The sequence below is a fragment of the Trematomus bernacchii genome, unplaced genomic scaffold, assembly GCF_902827165.1.
Source record: "Trematomus bernacchii unplaced genomic scaffold, fTreBer1.1, whole genome shotgun sequence".
Lineage (NCBI taxonomy): Eukaryota > Metazoa > Chordata > Actinopteri > Perciformes > Nototheniidae > Trematomus > Trematomus bernacchii.
The window spans coordinates 11003624-11021218 of NW_022987547.1; the positions used below are offsets into that span (position 1 = coordinate 11003624).

Below are 17595 nucleotides of genomic sequence, written 5' to 3' on the forward strand. Positions count from 1 at the left end.
ACATATTCATGTATAAAAGACGTACAAAAGTGCATTTTGCATGATAGGTCCCCTTTAAACTGCCAAAAAGGCCACATTATCAACCCGAAAGTACACAAAAATTACACTTCAGATACTCAACTTCCTTGACATGCTTCACATTTTGAAATTTCACAGATATCTGTTACGGTTCTTCAACAAAACGTTCACATGTAAGAGGTTTATCTCTCATTCAGAACAATGGAAACTTTTGATCTCTGCACACCTCGTTAGCTCAAATATAATGGAACACGATGATGTCATAACACACAGGTGTTCGTGTTTGAGCTAACGACGTGGTCACTGGAGTTTAACAGACTGTCTGAGCCTATTATTTTCTGTCTGATGGAGACTTCATACTGACTTCAACATGTTCCACCTATTTTATGCATTATTGGTGACACACAGCTGTCGTCGTTAGCTCAAATATAAACACCTGTGTCATGGAACACGATGATGTCACATTGACAGGTTTGGTAACGATGCAGCCATCAACGCATCTAAGCGTATTATGGGGTGTCATCAAATGCCGTTGCCATGGCGACAGATCACTCGCCATGAAGCACGATGTCGCTGTAAGTCCAATGGACACGGTCCGATCGTCCCCCAAACGTCGCTTGTATATCACTGGTCCAGCCCTCAACAGCTCTACGTCAATTATGGGGTTTCTTCAAATGCCGTTGCCATGGCAACACAATGCTCGCCATGAAACACGGTTTTCTCATAACTTCAGTGAAAATGCTCCAAACGGCCCAAAACTTCACAGGTTTGGTAACGATGCAGCCATCAACGCATCTAAGCGTATTATGGGGTGTCATCAAATGCCGTTGCCATGGCGACAGACCACTCGCCTTGAAACACGATGTCGCTGTAAGTCCAATCGACAAGGTCCAATCGTCCCCCAATCTTCACTTGTATATCACCGGTCCATGCCTCAACAGCTCTTCGCCAAATCTGAGATCTCACCATATGCCGTTTCCATGGAAACGCATCCCTCGCCATAAAACATGATGTCGCTATAACTCCTATGAAAATGTTCAAAAAGTGCTCAAACTTTACATGTGTGCTAACAGTCCAGCCGTGAAGACATCTACGGGACATGCCGTTGCCATGGCAACACAATGCCCGCCATGAAACACGGTTTTCTCATAACTTCAGTAAAAATGCTCCAAATGGCCCAAAACTTCACAGGTTTGGTAACGATGCAGCCATCAACGCATCTAAGCGTATTATGGGATGTCATCAAATGCCGTTGGCATGGCGACAGATCATTCGCCATCAAGTTAGTTCAAAAGTTTGCAGTTCAAATATTCTGCTGCTTTTCTAAGCCTTTTTACTTTTCTTCTCTCATCACACATTCAAGCCCCCAGTGTTCATGTATCATTTCAATCTAAATTCTTCACTTTCTTCTAACACATTACATTTCAGCATAGCAGTTTAGCGTCAGCTTTTCAGCATAAAGCATTCCCACTAGCAATTTCTTCAGGAATTGCATTCTCTGGTTATGAATTACTGTACACTTTTGAATAATGTAGTTAATCTACTATAATTAGTTTGTTTAATATCGAATCATATCAATTTGTTTTAAAGCTCAATAAATAACAAAGAAGACCTTTGACCGGCACTTTTCTCCTTTTGTCCGGAAGATTTCAACTTTAACGGACATGTTGACCAGCTAAACAAAATTCTAAGGGAAACTCTGCCCCACACAGCTCAGTAAACACTGTGAGACTTTATTTGATCATATCAGGAAAAAAGTTCATATTTCTCCTTTTGATATTATAGTGTTGAACGTTCAAAATAAAGCACTTTGGCAAGTTACCACATAAGTTGTAAAATGCTTAATAAGCACCATAACTTTCATGATATAATTTCTCGGTTACGATCGGTTGTTTCCGCGAACGGCCACTGAACCTACTTTCGGGTAATTTCCCTCCGTTAGGAAGGTCCCTAAACTAAACTGACAATTTCAACGCAACCAGCTGCTGTGGACAGACACACCTGGGAAGAAACTCTCCAAGATAAACACGCATTACTTTTTGGATGAATCCTCTGAAGTGTAAAACCAGTTCAATAGGCTGAGTCATAGGGGTTTTTATTAGAAATGCATGACCCCTCTCTAAAGCCAGAGCAAGGAGAGGTGGTGTGCTTTTAATGGAAGATAACTGAAAACATTAATTTGTCACGTAATACTATCAATGATTCAACAGGTACTAAGAGTCCCTGTGAACATTATGGGTTTTAAGTTATTTAAAAACTTTAAAGCCCCCTTTTTGGTAGCTACATAGTAAAGATATCCTAGTGTCTCTTTCAGAGGCGTAGCACCACTTTGAGCTGGATGCTAACATTAAGATGCTAACACAATGCCACCATGCTGATGTTTAGCAGGTATTATGTTTAGTTTGGTAATCAGCTCTAAACAACGTACAGTATAGCTGAGGATGATGGGAATGCACGGTCATGGTAAAAAGTATTCAGATTATTGTGCAAGCAGAGCCAAAGGATCCCTGAAGTGGACAACATTCATCTTGAGAGGGAAATAATATTATAAGCATATTTGCAGGACATAAATGGTGCTAGAAGTAAAGTCAGGGGGTTACTAAGGTTCTTTGGATGCATCACCTAGGCTCCATGAAAGTGCGTGCAAATCCATTGAATAGGTGAGAAATTCGAGTCTGGACAAAAGCTGCAACAACACTTGTGCTACATTACTGATCATTTGGTGTAGAACATTCTTTCTTGTTACACCTAAGGTGTGATAACACCTTAGGTGTAACAAAACACTGCGCCCCACACATACCCACATGATGATAACTACTGTAAGTGCTCAAAAAGCCTAAAAATAGAGTCGTCCCCTCTCGTTTTACACCTTACAGAGCTTAATGGGAAACATTCAGTGTGGACAAAATGACATGTCACCTGCACTGAATTATGGGACAGCAGCAGGCAGCAGCCAACTGAACATTATTTTCTTTTGGAAAGCTGAACAAAATGTACCAACTGCTGAGTGTAAGCAAGAAACAAAGTCCCCTCGATATAGGGTTCATACAGTTTTGGGCAATTTAAATGTCATGAAAAAAATAAGATTACAGTATAAACTTTATTTTCTTTTTCTTCCTTGTAACATAACTTGGGTCATTAGATTAAGCACATTTCCACCAACCTGAATAACACCAATGCTCTGTCTCCCTATCGTTTACTCTTATGCTACTGTACCTTAATTCCTTAATCCCACATAATCCTTTCAATGTTTTTGTGGCTCTGTTCATGTATGAAGCATGCATATCCAACTGAAAACATAATGCTGACTTAACAATAATTTAAATACTCAATGCTGTATTTACAACAAACCTAATGTACAATGTTCTAATGTCTCAGCCTGCCTTAGTTCAGAAGTATATATCAGATGGATAGAGAGGCCGGAATAGTAGTGATAGACTCATGTGAAGAGATTATTCAGAAAGTGACAGTTTAATAATCTCTGCTGCTACCATTTCTTGTAAGCATTTAAAAAAAATGCTCTCTTTAAAAAAGTAGCGCAGGAGGAACACACTGAGCAGAGAGAAAGGGAACAATGCAGGAATTATGTGTTGAGGAGAGTACATCCTTACTTGTAGAAACTTCTAGAGAGGTATTTTTATCGACAGCAGGTTGAGTGGCCGTTGCTCAGTCACATAAATGTGTTCTCTTTCATTCACTCTCCTTTATTTGTGGCTCTTACAAGACAGATAAGAGTAGAATCTGTTGGCTTTCAGCTCAGGAGCTAAACCAGTCGTACATGCAGATTCCTCTTTCAGACGGCTGTGTGTCGCTTTACTGCCAGCAGCCTGACACACAATGTGCACAACCCATTGCCCACTAGCATTTCATTTCTATTTTCACTCATTGTAGACACTAGGGGAATATAACTTGTCTCCATCCTGTTGCTCACCGCAGTTAGCAAATGTTGAGAGCTGATGTGTCTTCAGCATTGCTGTGTTTCCAGCCTCCATGTTTTCCCAGTTTAAAATGGCATCACTCTGGAGGAAAGCTGCCACTTTCTACTCTGCAGGAGGTTGGAGAGATGTCACCTACTCAAAGTGCCGTGGCTGATGGGAGGGGAGGATTTATGAGAAGACAGCATCTGGCACAGAAAGCATGTGAGTGTTAGGGTGGCAGGGGGGTGGGGTAAAGGTGTGTGTGCAGAGATACCATATGTAGCCCTAAGGGCTTGTCAGCCACATCACACTGTTGTGCTCTTGAAATGAAACATCTTAAGGAAGTTTGAGAGTATGAATAAAACAATGATGCCGTCATAATGAATCCTCATCAGTTACAATCTATCAGTCAGCCGTATGTTTCTGAACAGGTTTTTATGTGAATATTTGATAGCACTGAACGTTGCATTCAGATATTTAAAACAACATATTTCATAGTCGAGTATCAAAGCATCAAGAATGAGCCGAGATAAATATTGGGATTCGGGTGTGCTATAGTCTAGCTTAATCATCTTCAGATTGATTTATAACATATTCATTTATCATATCCAGCGGACAGCTCATATACTGCCAGAGGGAGCAACACACACACTCTTCGTCTTCACTTGATTAAATTGTGGAAGATGGGTTCAAGGCTCTATGCTTTTATTAAACATTTGAATCGTCTTTTAAGGAATGAAGCTTTGAATGTCAATCAATTGTAATCATATTTCATGATACTGTATCATCGATATGAAAAAATGAGAAAAGAGATTAGATTTTTGTTATTTAGATTATATATATGTATGTTATAGTGCTGCTACATTGATGTTATGCAAAAAAAGCTTGAAGCTAAATATGAAATTAATTAAAAGAAAAACTGTGAATTTTTGATTTATTACATCTATCCTTTTTCAATAGATTTAGTCTTTTGTCCTTTACAATGCTCAGGAGTTCTAGAAAATATTTGGATCAAACAAGTCGGAAACAATCACCACTGCAATCTTGTTATACAAATAGTATAATACAGATGAATAGAGAGCCTTATCTTAATCTGCAAATCTCCATAAATACTGGGTGTAAATTGACACATTTCTTTTTTTGTTAGGAGGTTAGGAGGTATGCAGTGTGCATATCATCCACACTTCCTCTAAAAAGCACCCTTACTTATCTTTTTTTAATGATGTGGAGGACTGCTCCCTTCCTTTACAGAAGTGCTATTCTTTCATTGCCAGAACTATTTCGATATGACATTTGAGGAAAAAGGCCAGACAGGTGAAGAGTTATCATTAGCTAACATCACTGAGGACTGATCATCGCGGCATGAAGTTCCTTTAATAATTAAGGATTACTGTTGAAGCTGTATGTACTCTACAGGGTAGGGTTTTTTGTTGTTGCTCATGTTCTAGAGACAGGAAGTAAAAATAGCAACATGCATACAGCACCGTAAGGTAGAGTGGAGACCTTTATATATACAGTCTATGGTGGAGACAAGCAACATCCAGAATGAAAACACCCGGGCAGAGGGAGGCCTATATGTAAACATCATGTAACACTATGGAGGTGGTGGTGGAAGTTTTACTGAGAAATGGTAACTTTTGAATGATTATTCATCATGGTTTCTCCTTTCTCCAATCACGGTTTACAACAGCAAGTACTTTTTGAGAGACACATAATGCCATGAATACATTTTCTTTAAAATAATGAGGAGACATTGAATGAACCATAAATATGCAAACTGGTCGTCGAGAATCAATGTATTTTTCTACATTATGTGTAGCTTGTTTTCATGTTGATTCTTAAGTACTCAAAGCACGCAACTTCTTGGTTAAAAATTGACAAACTCCAGAGTCAATTTAAGCACAACATATTTAATCATTTTTTTATATTAAATTGAAACCCTGATCTTCTTCTAAACTTGCCCAACGTGCCTTGTAAGTGTAAACCCTGGTCCTTCACTTAGTATGTCCCAGCTAACCACATACAGTACTTACACATTTAAGCCTGCTTCCCTCAGAGATTGATGCCATTGAACATTATATACTGTAAGGCTGCACACAGATGTATATCTCTTTAATCATACAAAAAGATATGCCCATATGTTTTTACTTTTTTTATTGTACCTTACATTTTTTCTATTCTAAATTTAAAGAATAGAAAATTAAATCTACATTGTAATACATTTTTTAAGAAATAGGCCAAATCCTTTGAACGGGAAACCTACTACCTAAAACTGATTGTGATTTGAATTTGACTACTAAACCATTTTCCATTGACTTTCTTTTTAATCTTGCTGTCTCTAAAATGTAAAAGTGATCCGTCAGATAACACCATTAGATTTGAAGGTTAAACCAAAGAAAAGAAAATATCAGTATAAATGTTTTGTACTGATATTTTCATAAATGTTGGTTTTGATTTGCCATCTTAAAATACTTCTTTTCTTCTGAAGTTGGACAAACTCAATTCAATTTTGTGATATGCTATTTATGGCCATAAATGCATGTTTGCTCAGAGATGAAAGTACCATGGTTTCATTATTCATGGAGGTCCTGAACAATCTCTGCTCGAATTAGCTAACTCACATAAACTGCTGTAACACGGTTATTTTTATTTGGATCAATCATAAGTTACTGTAAGCAATGCTGAGACCTTCAAATAAACATATATTAATACACATGACGGCTAAGATCTTTAGTAATTACCAAAGGGAAAAGTATTTACACACAGCCCTGTCAAATAAATAAAGGAGTGGCTGCATTAAGCGCTTTATTATTTACTCATTTTTTGCTAAGTTTCACTGTGCCCGCCCCTCCCAGACTCTCCCCCAAGAGGCTGCCATTAATTCAGCACAGCCTTCTCAAAGCTTCATAAATGTTAATCAGATCCAAACATAATATTAGAATCTCTTCAGTGGCTTCCAAAGGGCTTGAAGGCATGCATGTATATGTGTATAGCTCTGAGGTATGTTTGTTTGTGTAAAAGTGTACGTTTAAGTTGCACGGCACTGTTACAACATGTGATCTTGTGATGATAGCTGGCCTATAATAACCCTGTCAGAATTAGAATCAGAATACAAGCTGGGACACATTATTTTTCCAGGAGTATTTGAAAATAAATATTGGATGTCAAAACTAAGATCTAACATTGGCAACATTTTGAAATGTAATGCAGTCAAAAAATAAGCAAACATTCACATTTTTTTGAAGTGTATTCTACGTAAAACATGTCTCTTGAAGGAATATTTACTTTGCATTCATTTGTTTTTCAAATGTTTTATTTGTAAGTGATTGTTTTCTTTTCTGCATTCAAAATCTGCATTTAAGATCTAGTGTATTTAGTTGTGATCTTTTTGCAAAATCCCTGTAATCCCAGATCTGTGTTTAACTCACGTAAATGTTGTTATTTCTATTCATACTGTTGATACATGTTTATTCTTATTTTATTCTTATTATTCCCGTGTATATTCCATAAGTCCTATCTGTGTCTTTCTCATTTGTTGCTGCTATCACACCTGAATTTCCCTACAGGGATCAATAAAGGTGAGGTCCATGTTATCTCATCTTTTCTTATCTTAAGTGAACCTAGATTCACCCATGTCAAAAAAAAAATAATATCCATCATATGCATACAAATATACACATCAAAATGTGTCCTTACCTTCAACACCACGCTCTGGTCAAAGTTGTAAGCACTGGGCCGCCCCTCCAGGGTGGAGAAAGCCACGTTTCCTCCGGTCAGGGGAGAGATATCACTGAACTCATCGGTACATAAAGCATTCCTCTCGTCACCTCCTGGGCGAATGTACTCCTTGTCATCCTTCCCATAGGTCTTCCTACAAGAGGCGCTGTAATACTGGTAAGGCAACCAGGTCCCATTCTGCTCCGTGCGCTTGTAGATGGCGAAGCTCTCCGGCCGACTGGTGTAGAATTTCAATCGTATATAAGTTATCTCGAAAGCCTTCCCTGTGGAAAACAGATATGATTAGCTCTGAATGGCATCATTGAAAGAATTACTGGTGGAACTAGATCCATTGTAGCTACACAGTCGGATCAGAGGCTGGTTATGTGAGAGACAAATACTGTAGGGTGATAGTTTAGGCCCCAGGAGCAAAAAGAAAAGAAAAAAAGACATAATTGCATTATAGAAATAAGGAAAACAATGGGGGGGTAGGCTTAATTTCCCATGCCTCTTTGCAGGGTAAATGAATGTCATTCCTGCAGGACTAGAAGAATACCAAGGATTATTTTCTCATTATACCAACCATAATGGGCCCCAGAAGTGAAACATAGGTCAAAGGGAAAGAGAAAAAACGTTTTTCTTTTCAGAATTGTAAGACAAAATAGGTCAATGAGTGCAAAATCACAGGGGAAATATCAGTGTTGTCCAGTTAGGATGTAGTCTGATGCAACATTTGAGGTGCGACAGGAAAGGGACAGATCTAATCGATAGAAAAGTGATTTGTCAACCCACTAAAATACTAAGGAGTGCAATGAGAGGCTGAGGATTGCTAATAACTTAACATATCATTGATTGAATGATAGGTCAAAAATAGAAGGCAAGATTTTAGTCCACCGTACATTTGGTGCCTGGGGGAAAAAAACGAGACTTTTCATGGATTTTTATTTCCCCAGAAACAGTGATTTGACTTCAATCTGTTTAAAAGTAAAATGGTTTCAGAGCACAATCTCATCTGGAAGAAGATCTGCAGTAAGCGAGGAGATATACCATATCCAGATTTGCATTTGAGTTGCTGTTAGGGGATTTAGCAGATCAAAATAAGTTTTGGTGTAATGGGTGTTGCATTGTTACTCGAAGAAATGTGAGCAAAGTCATTTTAAAGGTTCAAAATAAGTGGAGGGAAGAATCTCCCAGGTATATGTTTAATTAAATGAAAAATGCATTTTGCTATCTTTTTGCATATTGCATACGCAGATGGCTTGAATTAATGGGGGATTTTGCTTTGTAATGTGGAAAACTGAAGAAGGAAAGTCATTGATTGCAACACAGCTGTTGTCCTTATTTTGTTTTGCAGGAATGTTGACATCTTCTTCCCTAATCTCAGAGCAAACGAAGAATCGATGCTTCTCTTTTATCGAGTGGTGTCATTTCCTCCCATTGTTTACTCACTGTGGGGTCGGACACTTCAAACAGTCATCTTGAAGCCATATTGGGGAGGCTTGCAGAGCTATACTTCCTGAGTATAAACACGCTCACAGAATGTGCCAAATGTTTTGCAGCTTTATGGGGGATTAACTGGGCAGACACAAACTGCAGTCATATTGAGAACAGACTGAGAAGTAACATGTAGAAATCCTCCTAACAGGCTTCTTCATCGCGCTCTTGGGGATTTGTTTCTACATCATTAGACACTAAGTCTCACCCGCTCTGCAAATTCATCGAGGGATGCAATCCACTGATACACTCATAATGACATCTGTTGCCTTTCTCTGATAGTCAGAGCTATGCATTTCTGTCTCTTGTCTCTGCAGCGAGCTCTAATGGTATCTTTCCTTTAGGAGAGATCATTTAGCTTTCATTTACTCCCTGCATGAGGTGAGCTCAGCCCTGCTGGGACTGAGGCAAAAACATAAAAGAGGCATAAGATGAACCATTTGTTGAATATCCCATGATGCAATGCAGACTAATTGCAGAGGGTATTTGTATGTTGTTATGCATAATGTTTAATGATTCGTGATTCATCCACCTTCAGGAGTGCATTCTTAATATATTCATTCGGGTTTATGTGCGAAGGGAAGGCTGTTAAATCGAAACCAAGCCAAGTAACACATCATATCTATACATAAAATATACCTTAAGATAGAATTCACACATTAATCTTCACAGTTTCAACTCAGTTTATCACCTTCCTAGGTGTGACTTTACAGGGCTGATTGAGAATCGTGTAGCATCACAAATCCAACCAAAGCTGTTCATGTTGCACACTAATAAAAGGACTATTTGGACAGAGATAAAGAGTAAAGACTGAGCTGAGGACGTACAGTGTCTGACCTATACGCTCAGTCACTAATGTCAACTCAACACAGCTGCCAAAGACCTAGACAGTTTGAGACTAAACTCACCACAAGTACTGTAAACTCAATATTTACAATCTGTTTACTCCCAGATTTTCGTGTTCAGTAAATACACAGATCAGTGTATTTATCAACTAATCGCTGGGTCATGGTTAACAAATGCAATAGAGTCGACAAGCCTCTTACAGAGAAATGTGTCGCAAATGCGCGGCAATAATTTGAGAGTAACCTGCCAACTGTGGCAGACTTTTATCATTGTTTTACATCTGAGACAGGATGTTGTTTGTCTTTGACGGCACTGAATGAGAACCAGCTGCAGAAATCTCTGTGTGCTGTGTGTGTGTGTGTGTATCTCACCAAGTCTTTTTTTGTGGGAAAAACCTGACCCCAATTCCTTACCACCAAACCGCCCAGCATTTTCTTCTTTCTCCCCCCCTTCTCGCTCATTATGTTTTGTTTACTCCCCTTGAAGCAGCCCAGCTCCCCCTCTCTTTCTACTCTTCCACAGACCCACTCTGGCTGGGCTGCAATATATGTCCCTGCATCCCACCGGTGTGTTTATCATCCCAGCTTTTGCCTGTATTCCCTTTCAGAGAGAGCTTGTTTTGTTTGGAGAGGCAAAAGAAAACAGTAATGTTGGAGTAACCCCCCACCAGCAACCCAGATGGATCACAGAGCTTTTATACTGACCGAAAAGATGCCACAGGTCCGACATTCAGGGATGTCCAGTTACATAAGATGTTTTATGAAAACATAATCTTCGCTCTTTTTCAGTGCTGGAATTATTCAAAGGCGCCAGGTTTAGAGAAACACATGTTTTGGAGTAGAACAGAGTGAGCAAAGGTCAATTCAGTCTGAGGGAGACAGACATGTGGGTGTTGGGATTGTCTGAAGAATAACAGCCCTGCAGACAACCGGGAAAATACCTCTGCAAAAGTAACATTGGCTGCTTTCTCCAGGAAAAGATCTAGCCTGAGATTATAAACAGCAAAGCCTCAAAACATAGCCTGGCATCTACTTACTATTGGAAATCAATATTTTCTATTTGATGGAGCGACTTCTGGCCTTCTGAGCATGTGATATAACAGTTCATCTATGGTCAAAGCGCTGACATTTTCAACTTGTGTCGTCATTTTGTCCCTGTTTCTTGTTTCTTTGAAGAAAAGCTCTTTGATCGGGGTCTCCTCCCTACAAAGGGGAGGAGGAGGGAGGACATTTGACCTGTCATGGACATGTCTAGTTTGGACAGAGTCTTCACTGACTGATTGATGGATGTCCAAACACACCTTATCTTTAAGCTAGTTTGAAACTTTGCTGAAAAGGTGTAAAAAGTACTCAGATCTTGTACTTAAAGTGGACCTATCATGCTATATTTAAATGATATATTGTAGGACCATACCTATATGAGGTATATTTATACGTTTCTGTTTTCAAAATACCAAACAGATCATGCATTTTAGCCATGCCTCATTTCGCTCTCTGTGCTGTTTGCTGTCTACGGGGCTGATCTCTGTGAGCTGCAGCTGACCACGCCCCCCTGCAGGAGAGGGAAGCCGTGCTCTGATCAAGTCAAGCGGGGGAGAAAAAAAGATCTCCGTCCTCCGTGTTTTATTTATATATACAGTCTATGGTTTTATTATATTATTATAGGCCTATGGAGTCATTATTCATTTGTTTTAAAGCTCAATAAATAACAAAGAAGACCTTTGACCGGCACTTTTCTAATTTTGTCCGGAAGAGTTAAACTTTAACGGACATCTTGACCGGCGAAAGAAACTGAAACTGAAACTCTGCCGCACGGTCCCCTCGTTCCTTGGAAGAGGCGGAGAGGTGGGTGTTTGTCATCTGCTGGTGGACTAACCGGAGAGAATTACAGTGCTTGCCTCGACCGGGAGGGATTGCATTGCATTAAAGCAGCGGGAGCAAACGCTTGCCTCGGGGAGGGAGAAAGAAAGCCACAGCGGAGAATAAACAGAAGGGTAACCATGGTAACTATGGGCGGGAAGTCTTCTTCGCTGCTTTTGTGGCCGACTACAGCGCCACTTACAGGCCTGGCATATGTACTACAGCGTCTCCAGCGCTTTCGAGCGGCAATGGCCGGCCGTGGCCCAACCCCACATTCCCCTGATAGGTGGAGAGTTGGCCCAATAGCCGTAGCGTCACCGTCCTGACGTCAGGACAGTGTTCAAATCTGGATCAGTCTGTATCAGATCCGTTGCAGCCCCTTTTTTAGAGATTTGGGTATGGAGGAAAATAGAGAGGGTTGTGTTTTCTGACACATATTCATATTCATATTCATATACATATTCATGTATAAAAGATGTACAAAAGTGCATTTTGCATGATAGGTCCCCTTTAAGTTAAAGTAGAAATACCAGAGTGTATGAATTCTCTGTCACAAGTAAAAGCAGAAAAGCATTAGCATCTAAATATACTTAAAGTCAGACCCGGCGCGGCGGCACCGTGGGAGGGCCAGAGAGGGCCAGGCCCTCCCATTTGACATTCCTGCCCTCCCCTATTATAAATAAACTGTGAACTTTAATGTTACGATGTATGTGATGTCAGATAGTAACTACAACAAAAATCGTAGTCCACGTCAAATAAATTCATGTGTCTTTTGTGATTTGTGATTCGTCCACATTTAGACCAATCACAGCGTCACACTACTCTGCCTATTCTGGATTTGTTTTTTATTATGCATTCTATAGACTCCCATTTCTGTTTTAAATTACAAAATGGACATCAGAAATTGGCTTAAAACCACGAGTAGGTCTAAGGATTTATTACAAATAAATCGCGATGAGAGAACTGCAGCCGATGGTGCTGCTGGCGACCCTGCACCTGCCGTTGCAGAAGCACGCCGTAATGTTACTAGCTTGACCTCGGCAAACCCTGGTGCTGAGTTACGCTAGTACGCACTGCATAATGTGGTGTCGCCGTCGCTCTGTATTATTATGTTTGCTGCTCCGGTCAACGGTTGCCCAAGTTTAAGGCCCAAGCAAAGCTGTTGCTGTTATGTTTTATTTTTATTTCAAATGTGTGCCTTGCTCATGAGCACACAATGTTTCAAAAGTGGTTTCTATGTTGCCCTTTATTTGTGTATTTATTTGCGATAGGTGTGCGTCTTTACGCAATGCTGTTGGCCATGCTGTTTGATACGATCTATATTGTGCCGGGGCACATGACGGTTTTGTGTGCCCTCCCATGAAAATCATATGCCCTCTCTGTAGATTTGTTCTGGCGCCGGGTCTGCTTGAAGTACCAACAGTAAAAGTACTCATTCTGCAGATTGACCCATTTCAGAATAATATCAGATGCTATTCTTATAATCATTGATGCATTAGAGAGTGACCAAAGCTGGTAAAGGTACGGCTAATTAATTACTTTGTATGCTGCAAAGTAGCTTGTGGATTTACTTCAGGTGTAACTAAAGTCTTATTTATGATTATATTTCACATCATTATTCCAGATCTGTACAGTAATTTAAGATACAATATAAATCTAGTGGAGTGAAAGTACATTATCTACCTCTGAATTGTAGTAGCCTACTTATACCACTGCTTTGCTGTTGTGGTTCACTCTCACCACTTTCAAAGTGTTGTTTTTAGCTAAAAGTGCTCACAGTATGCACCTTAAACAGCTGGCAGGGCCGGCAGGAGCTAGCTTAGCAGCTAATGTTACTAAACTTAGCTGCTAACGTTAATATGGTTTAACGGTAGCAGCTAAACTAAATGCTAGACAGCTAATTCCTTTGGGAATTGGAATAAATAAAGTAAAACAAAGCTAAAAGACAGTGAACAATGGACTTACATGCGCCACTTTGCCAAAAGCAGGACTCAAATGCTGGTTGTGCACACTAGCAGTTGTTAGCTTGCAGTGGGCCTTATCAAAGTTTATTTGTGCTGTGTAGTTTTAAGCTTATTTTTACGCTTCTCCCAAGTGGCCAAAACCCATCATTACAGGTTAAATGTCACATTCAAATTCAATTAAAAATCCTTTTGGAATGCATTTTATTTAAAATACCAAATAGACAAGCTTTCAATCCAACCTTTGAATTCAACATCTTCCCATATGTAGTTTATCTAATTTGTGGCTGAATTGAAGATGATGCAGAGAAATTATGAAAATACATCCTTCCATTAGTTATTATCCACTTATCCTGCAGCCTAAAACACAATGGAATCCATCCCAGCACACATTGGAAAAATCCGACTCACTATCATCACACTATGGGAACGTTTAGTTTAAAACCATAGATTTACTTGAAATAACTGGAAGTATTGTTTCCAAATTATAAATTTCTCACAGATACCTGAACATGCCGTGTGAGCAGTTTATTTTAAACTAGTTGTCTAGACTCTAGGCTACATTTCCACACAGTTACATAACTTTGAGGAAATCGAAATAATGTACAGTAAAAGATAGTAATAGATAATTTGAATACTGGCAGGGTTCAAATGTATTTTTATAGAATTGTTTGCCATTTTGGATAATATGTTTGAATTCACTCTTTTGGGTGAGATAATATGTATGCAACCTGAAGGTAGCCTGGAAATAATAAATGATTAATTTGTCTGTACAAGTCCCTGTTGAGTTCTCGTATTGGTAGTGTATTATTCAGTATTATTCTGTTATAGTGAAAACTGAAGGAGGAAAAAATAAATGCACAGGAAATAATGTGTTTAACCTGCCAATAGAAAGAGTTGCATTAATGCTTTGAAATTAATCACCACAATTTAATTCAGTTAAAGTGACAAATGTGGTCTGTTACTTCATTTCAGCAGTTTTGCACAGCATGGTAATGGGATAATGAGGCTCACAGCTCAGGCTGGTCTCATGAAATGTTGTGAAATGAGGAATGTCTTCAAATGCAAATATGTACGCATTGTACAATAAGCGTGTCAAATGCATTTGCTCCAAGGAAAAGAGTATGTCAAGGAAGCAATCCTAAAAACGTGTATTATTAACACAGGGATAATGCAGCGAGGTGAAAATTGTTTTACATTTGCTTTGCACTGTGAAAACCCCAATTTAGTTCCAGGTAACGTAAAGTTGAATGATTTAAGCTTTTTCCCAAGACTTAACCCTGACCACAATCATATCTTACTGTCCAAAAGCATGAACACAGCCTAAACCTGTCTTTGTATTAACAAAGGATGGTTGGCCTAAAATGTGTTACGTGCATTGACTATATGAGTAGCTGTAAGTAAAGCTCTAAACAAAAGAAAAGTGTTCCAATTGAACAACTGCCAGAGCTCCTGCTGGAGAAACATTATGTTTACATAATTGGTGCCAGCAAGTAATTTCAACTTGGCTTATTTTTCACAAAAATATCAAAAGAAACCGCAATTATGATCCACTTATTTCCCCAAATTCATTAAGCATATTTTCATACACTTACTCAACAATGCTCAATGCATTTGTGTCCTTAACTGCATCATAAGTTATATTGATTAAAATCACTGCAAATGGACAAGGCAAAAACAAAGGCTTTCTCACTTGGTGTAGAAGTTGCATACTTTGTCTAACCCTGATCCACTCAAGGCAAATCGTTTTTTATTTTGTAGATACTTAAAAGTTTTGACAGGAACAGTATTCACTGTAGGCCTTTGACTATGTTTCAAAACACCAAAATATAATCTTTGTTTAAAACACATCTCTAAAGGGATTTCTCCAAAAGTTCTGTGAACATTTTAAAGTAAAGGGAAACATTTGCATAATTGTAAGTGACAGTAAACTTGCTGACCAAACCCTTGACTATGCAAAGAGGACTCTTGATGGGGGGGTTCATAAAATATACCTCCCTGGAAAGTATAAGTTTATCTTTTGAATTCCAAGTACATTTTATGTAAATTCCTGACTAACCTTAGTTGGTCCTCCTTTCCTTATCGTAGTCTTATTCCTGCCAAACTTGGGGCTTTACTGTAGGTTATCTGCTGCATATTTCCTGGAATTTCTCCGAAAATATTAAGTGGCTTATGTTTTTTCTACAGTCAGTTCAGTATGTTTGTTTTGGCAAGGTTGAAAACATTAAATGAGCCTCCAGCAGAAGATTGTTGTTAGATTTTGTATTGAATGAAATAGTTACTTAAAGGTTGATTTCTAGTCTAGGCCTAATCAGAAACATCTTTCAATGTGTGGTGGCTGCATTTGAGTTGTCCTGGCCCAAATCACACCCAAGAAAAAAGCCTTATCAAGTTGAGTTGTGACTGTTTGGTGTCAGCCAGATTCAGATGGCCTCATCACCAATACTCCATGGTAGTACGTGAGCTGAATGTAAACTTGGGCCAGCACTGAACCATCACTCTGGTTGCTATCTCGGCATGTCAGATGCAAGTGTGTGTCATCCTCATCCACTTTAAATCCCACCAAATTCTCAGACATACCCTTGTGGTTATGTGCTCACAAATACTCCAAGTCTAAGCCATGTCTGGCCCAAAGTCTGTTTTATGAAGACAGCACAAAGCTGTAACTGAATAATACAAATCATGTGTTATTGAGCACGGCTGTTTCATATTAAAGATTTCCCCATCAATGGACTTGTAGTACAAAGGGTGATATATCAAGATACTTACTGCACCAAATGAAAAGTGCTGAAACCTCAACTTAACTTGTGCGAGGACGACTAACATGCATTGATCTGAAATCCCATCACCAGATTCTAACACTGGAAACCGTCTGCATTGGAGCGCTAAATCTATTACTGATATTCATATTCTATTCTGGGACAAATGCAGTGCTCATGAAAAGCTTTCAACCACTTTGAAAAGGAAATAGGACATTATATACAACATTATAGGACCATAATTGAACCCTGAGGACTCACATGCATGACCTAGATCACTCAACCTGGCAGCAAACTGCACTGGGAAGCAAAACCTAAGGAGTCTGGGGTCAGACTACACTAAGGATGTACTGCTGTTATGCTCTTACCCAGGTGTAGGGTGATGTTGACAGAATTAGGGTGCTGGACACCATAAAACATGGACTGGCTCTGCCACCAGGTGCGCTCCTTATCCATGTGGAAGTCTGTGAGGAGGCTGGCGTTGTGGCTCAGTTCTGGATCTGACGCGTCACAGTGGTGGCACGAGCGCGTGGAGCCGGTCTGCATGCAGTAGTCCTCAGGTGGGGAACCACACACATTGGACACCACCACTGTGCGGTTGAAGGCAATGTTCTCAAACTTGGGCATGCAGCGGCTCGGGGCCCCCTCCTCATCCAAGCAGGAGTCCATTGCGGCCCAAACAAAGAGGTGGCAGTGAAGATGAAGAGAGAGAAGAAGGGCAAGGAGAAAAGAGTTCACAGCAAAAGATGTTTCCATGGTTAAAGTTATATGTATACTTCACAACTTCATAAAACCACATGCAAAGACGCATCCATGAAGACCCTGACTTGAGAGAAGTAATCCAACAACAAAAAATAAGTCCAGTGTGAGAGCTTTGTTTCTCTGGTTGCTGTGTCTCTGGTGAGTCTCCAACATATGTTCTCCCTCTGTGGAGAGGAATGAAGTTGGTGCAGGAACTCCTTTCATGAGGGTCAGCATGAGACAGACAGAGGAGGAACAGGAGTGGGGGCTGGAGGTTGCACAA

At 39.6% G+C, this 17595-nt stretch overlaps 1 protein-coding gene across 1 annotated transcript in view; it reads right to left on the reverse strand.

Moving 5' to 3' along the window:
* lamc3 (laminin, gamma 3) overlaps positions 1-17327 on the reverse strand; it is a 130578-nt gene extending 113251 nt beyond the window's left edge. Inside the window, exons 1-2 of the mRNA XM_034123598.1 lie at positions 16940-17327; positions 7632-7936 (exon numbers count right to left, since the gene is read on the reverse strand). Coding sequence (XP_033979489.1) covers positions 7632-7936; positions 16940-17327 — 693 coding nt within the window. The remainder of the gene's footprint in view (positions 1-7631; positions 7937-16939) is intronic.
* Between the last annotated feature and the right edge of the window lie 268 nt (positions 17328-17595).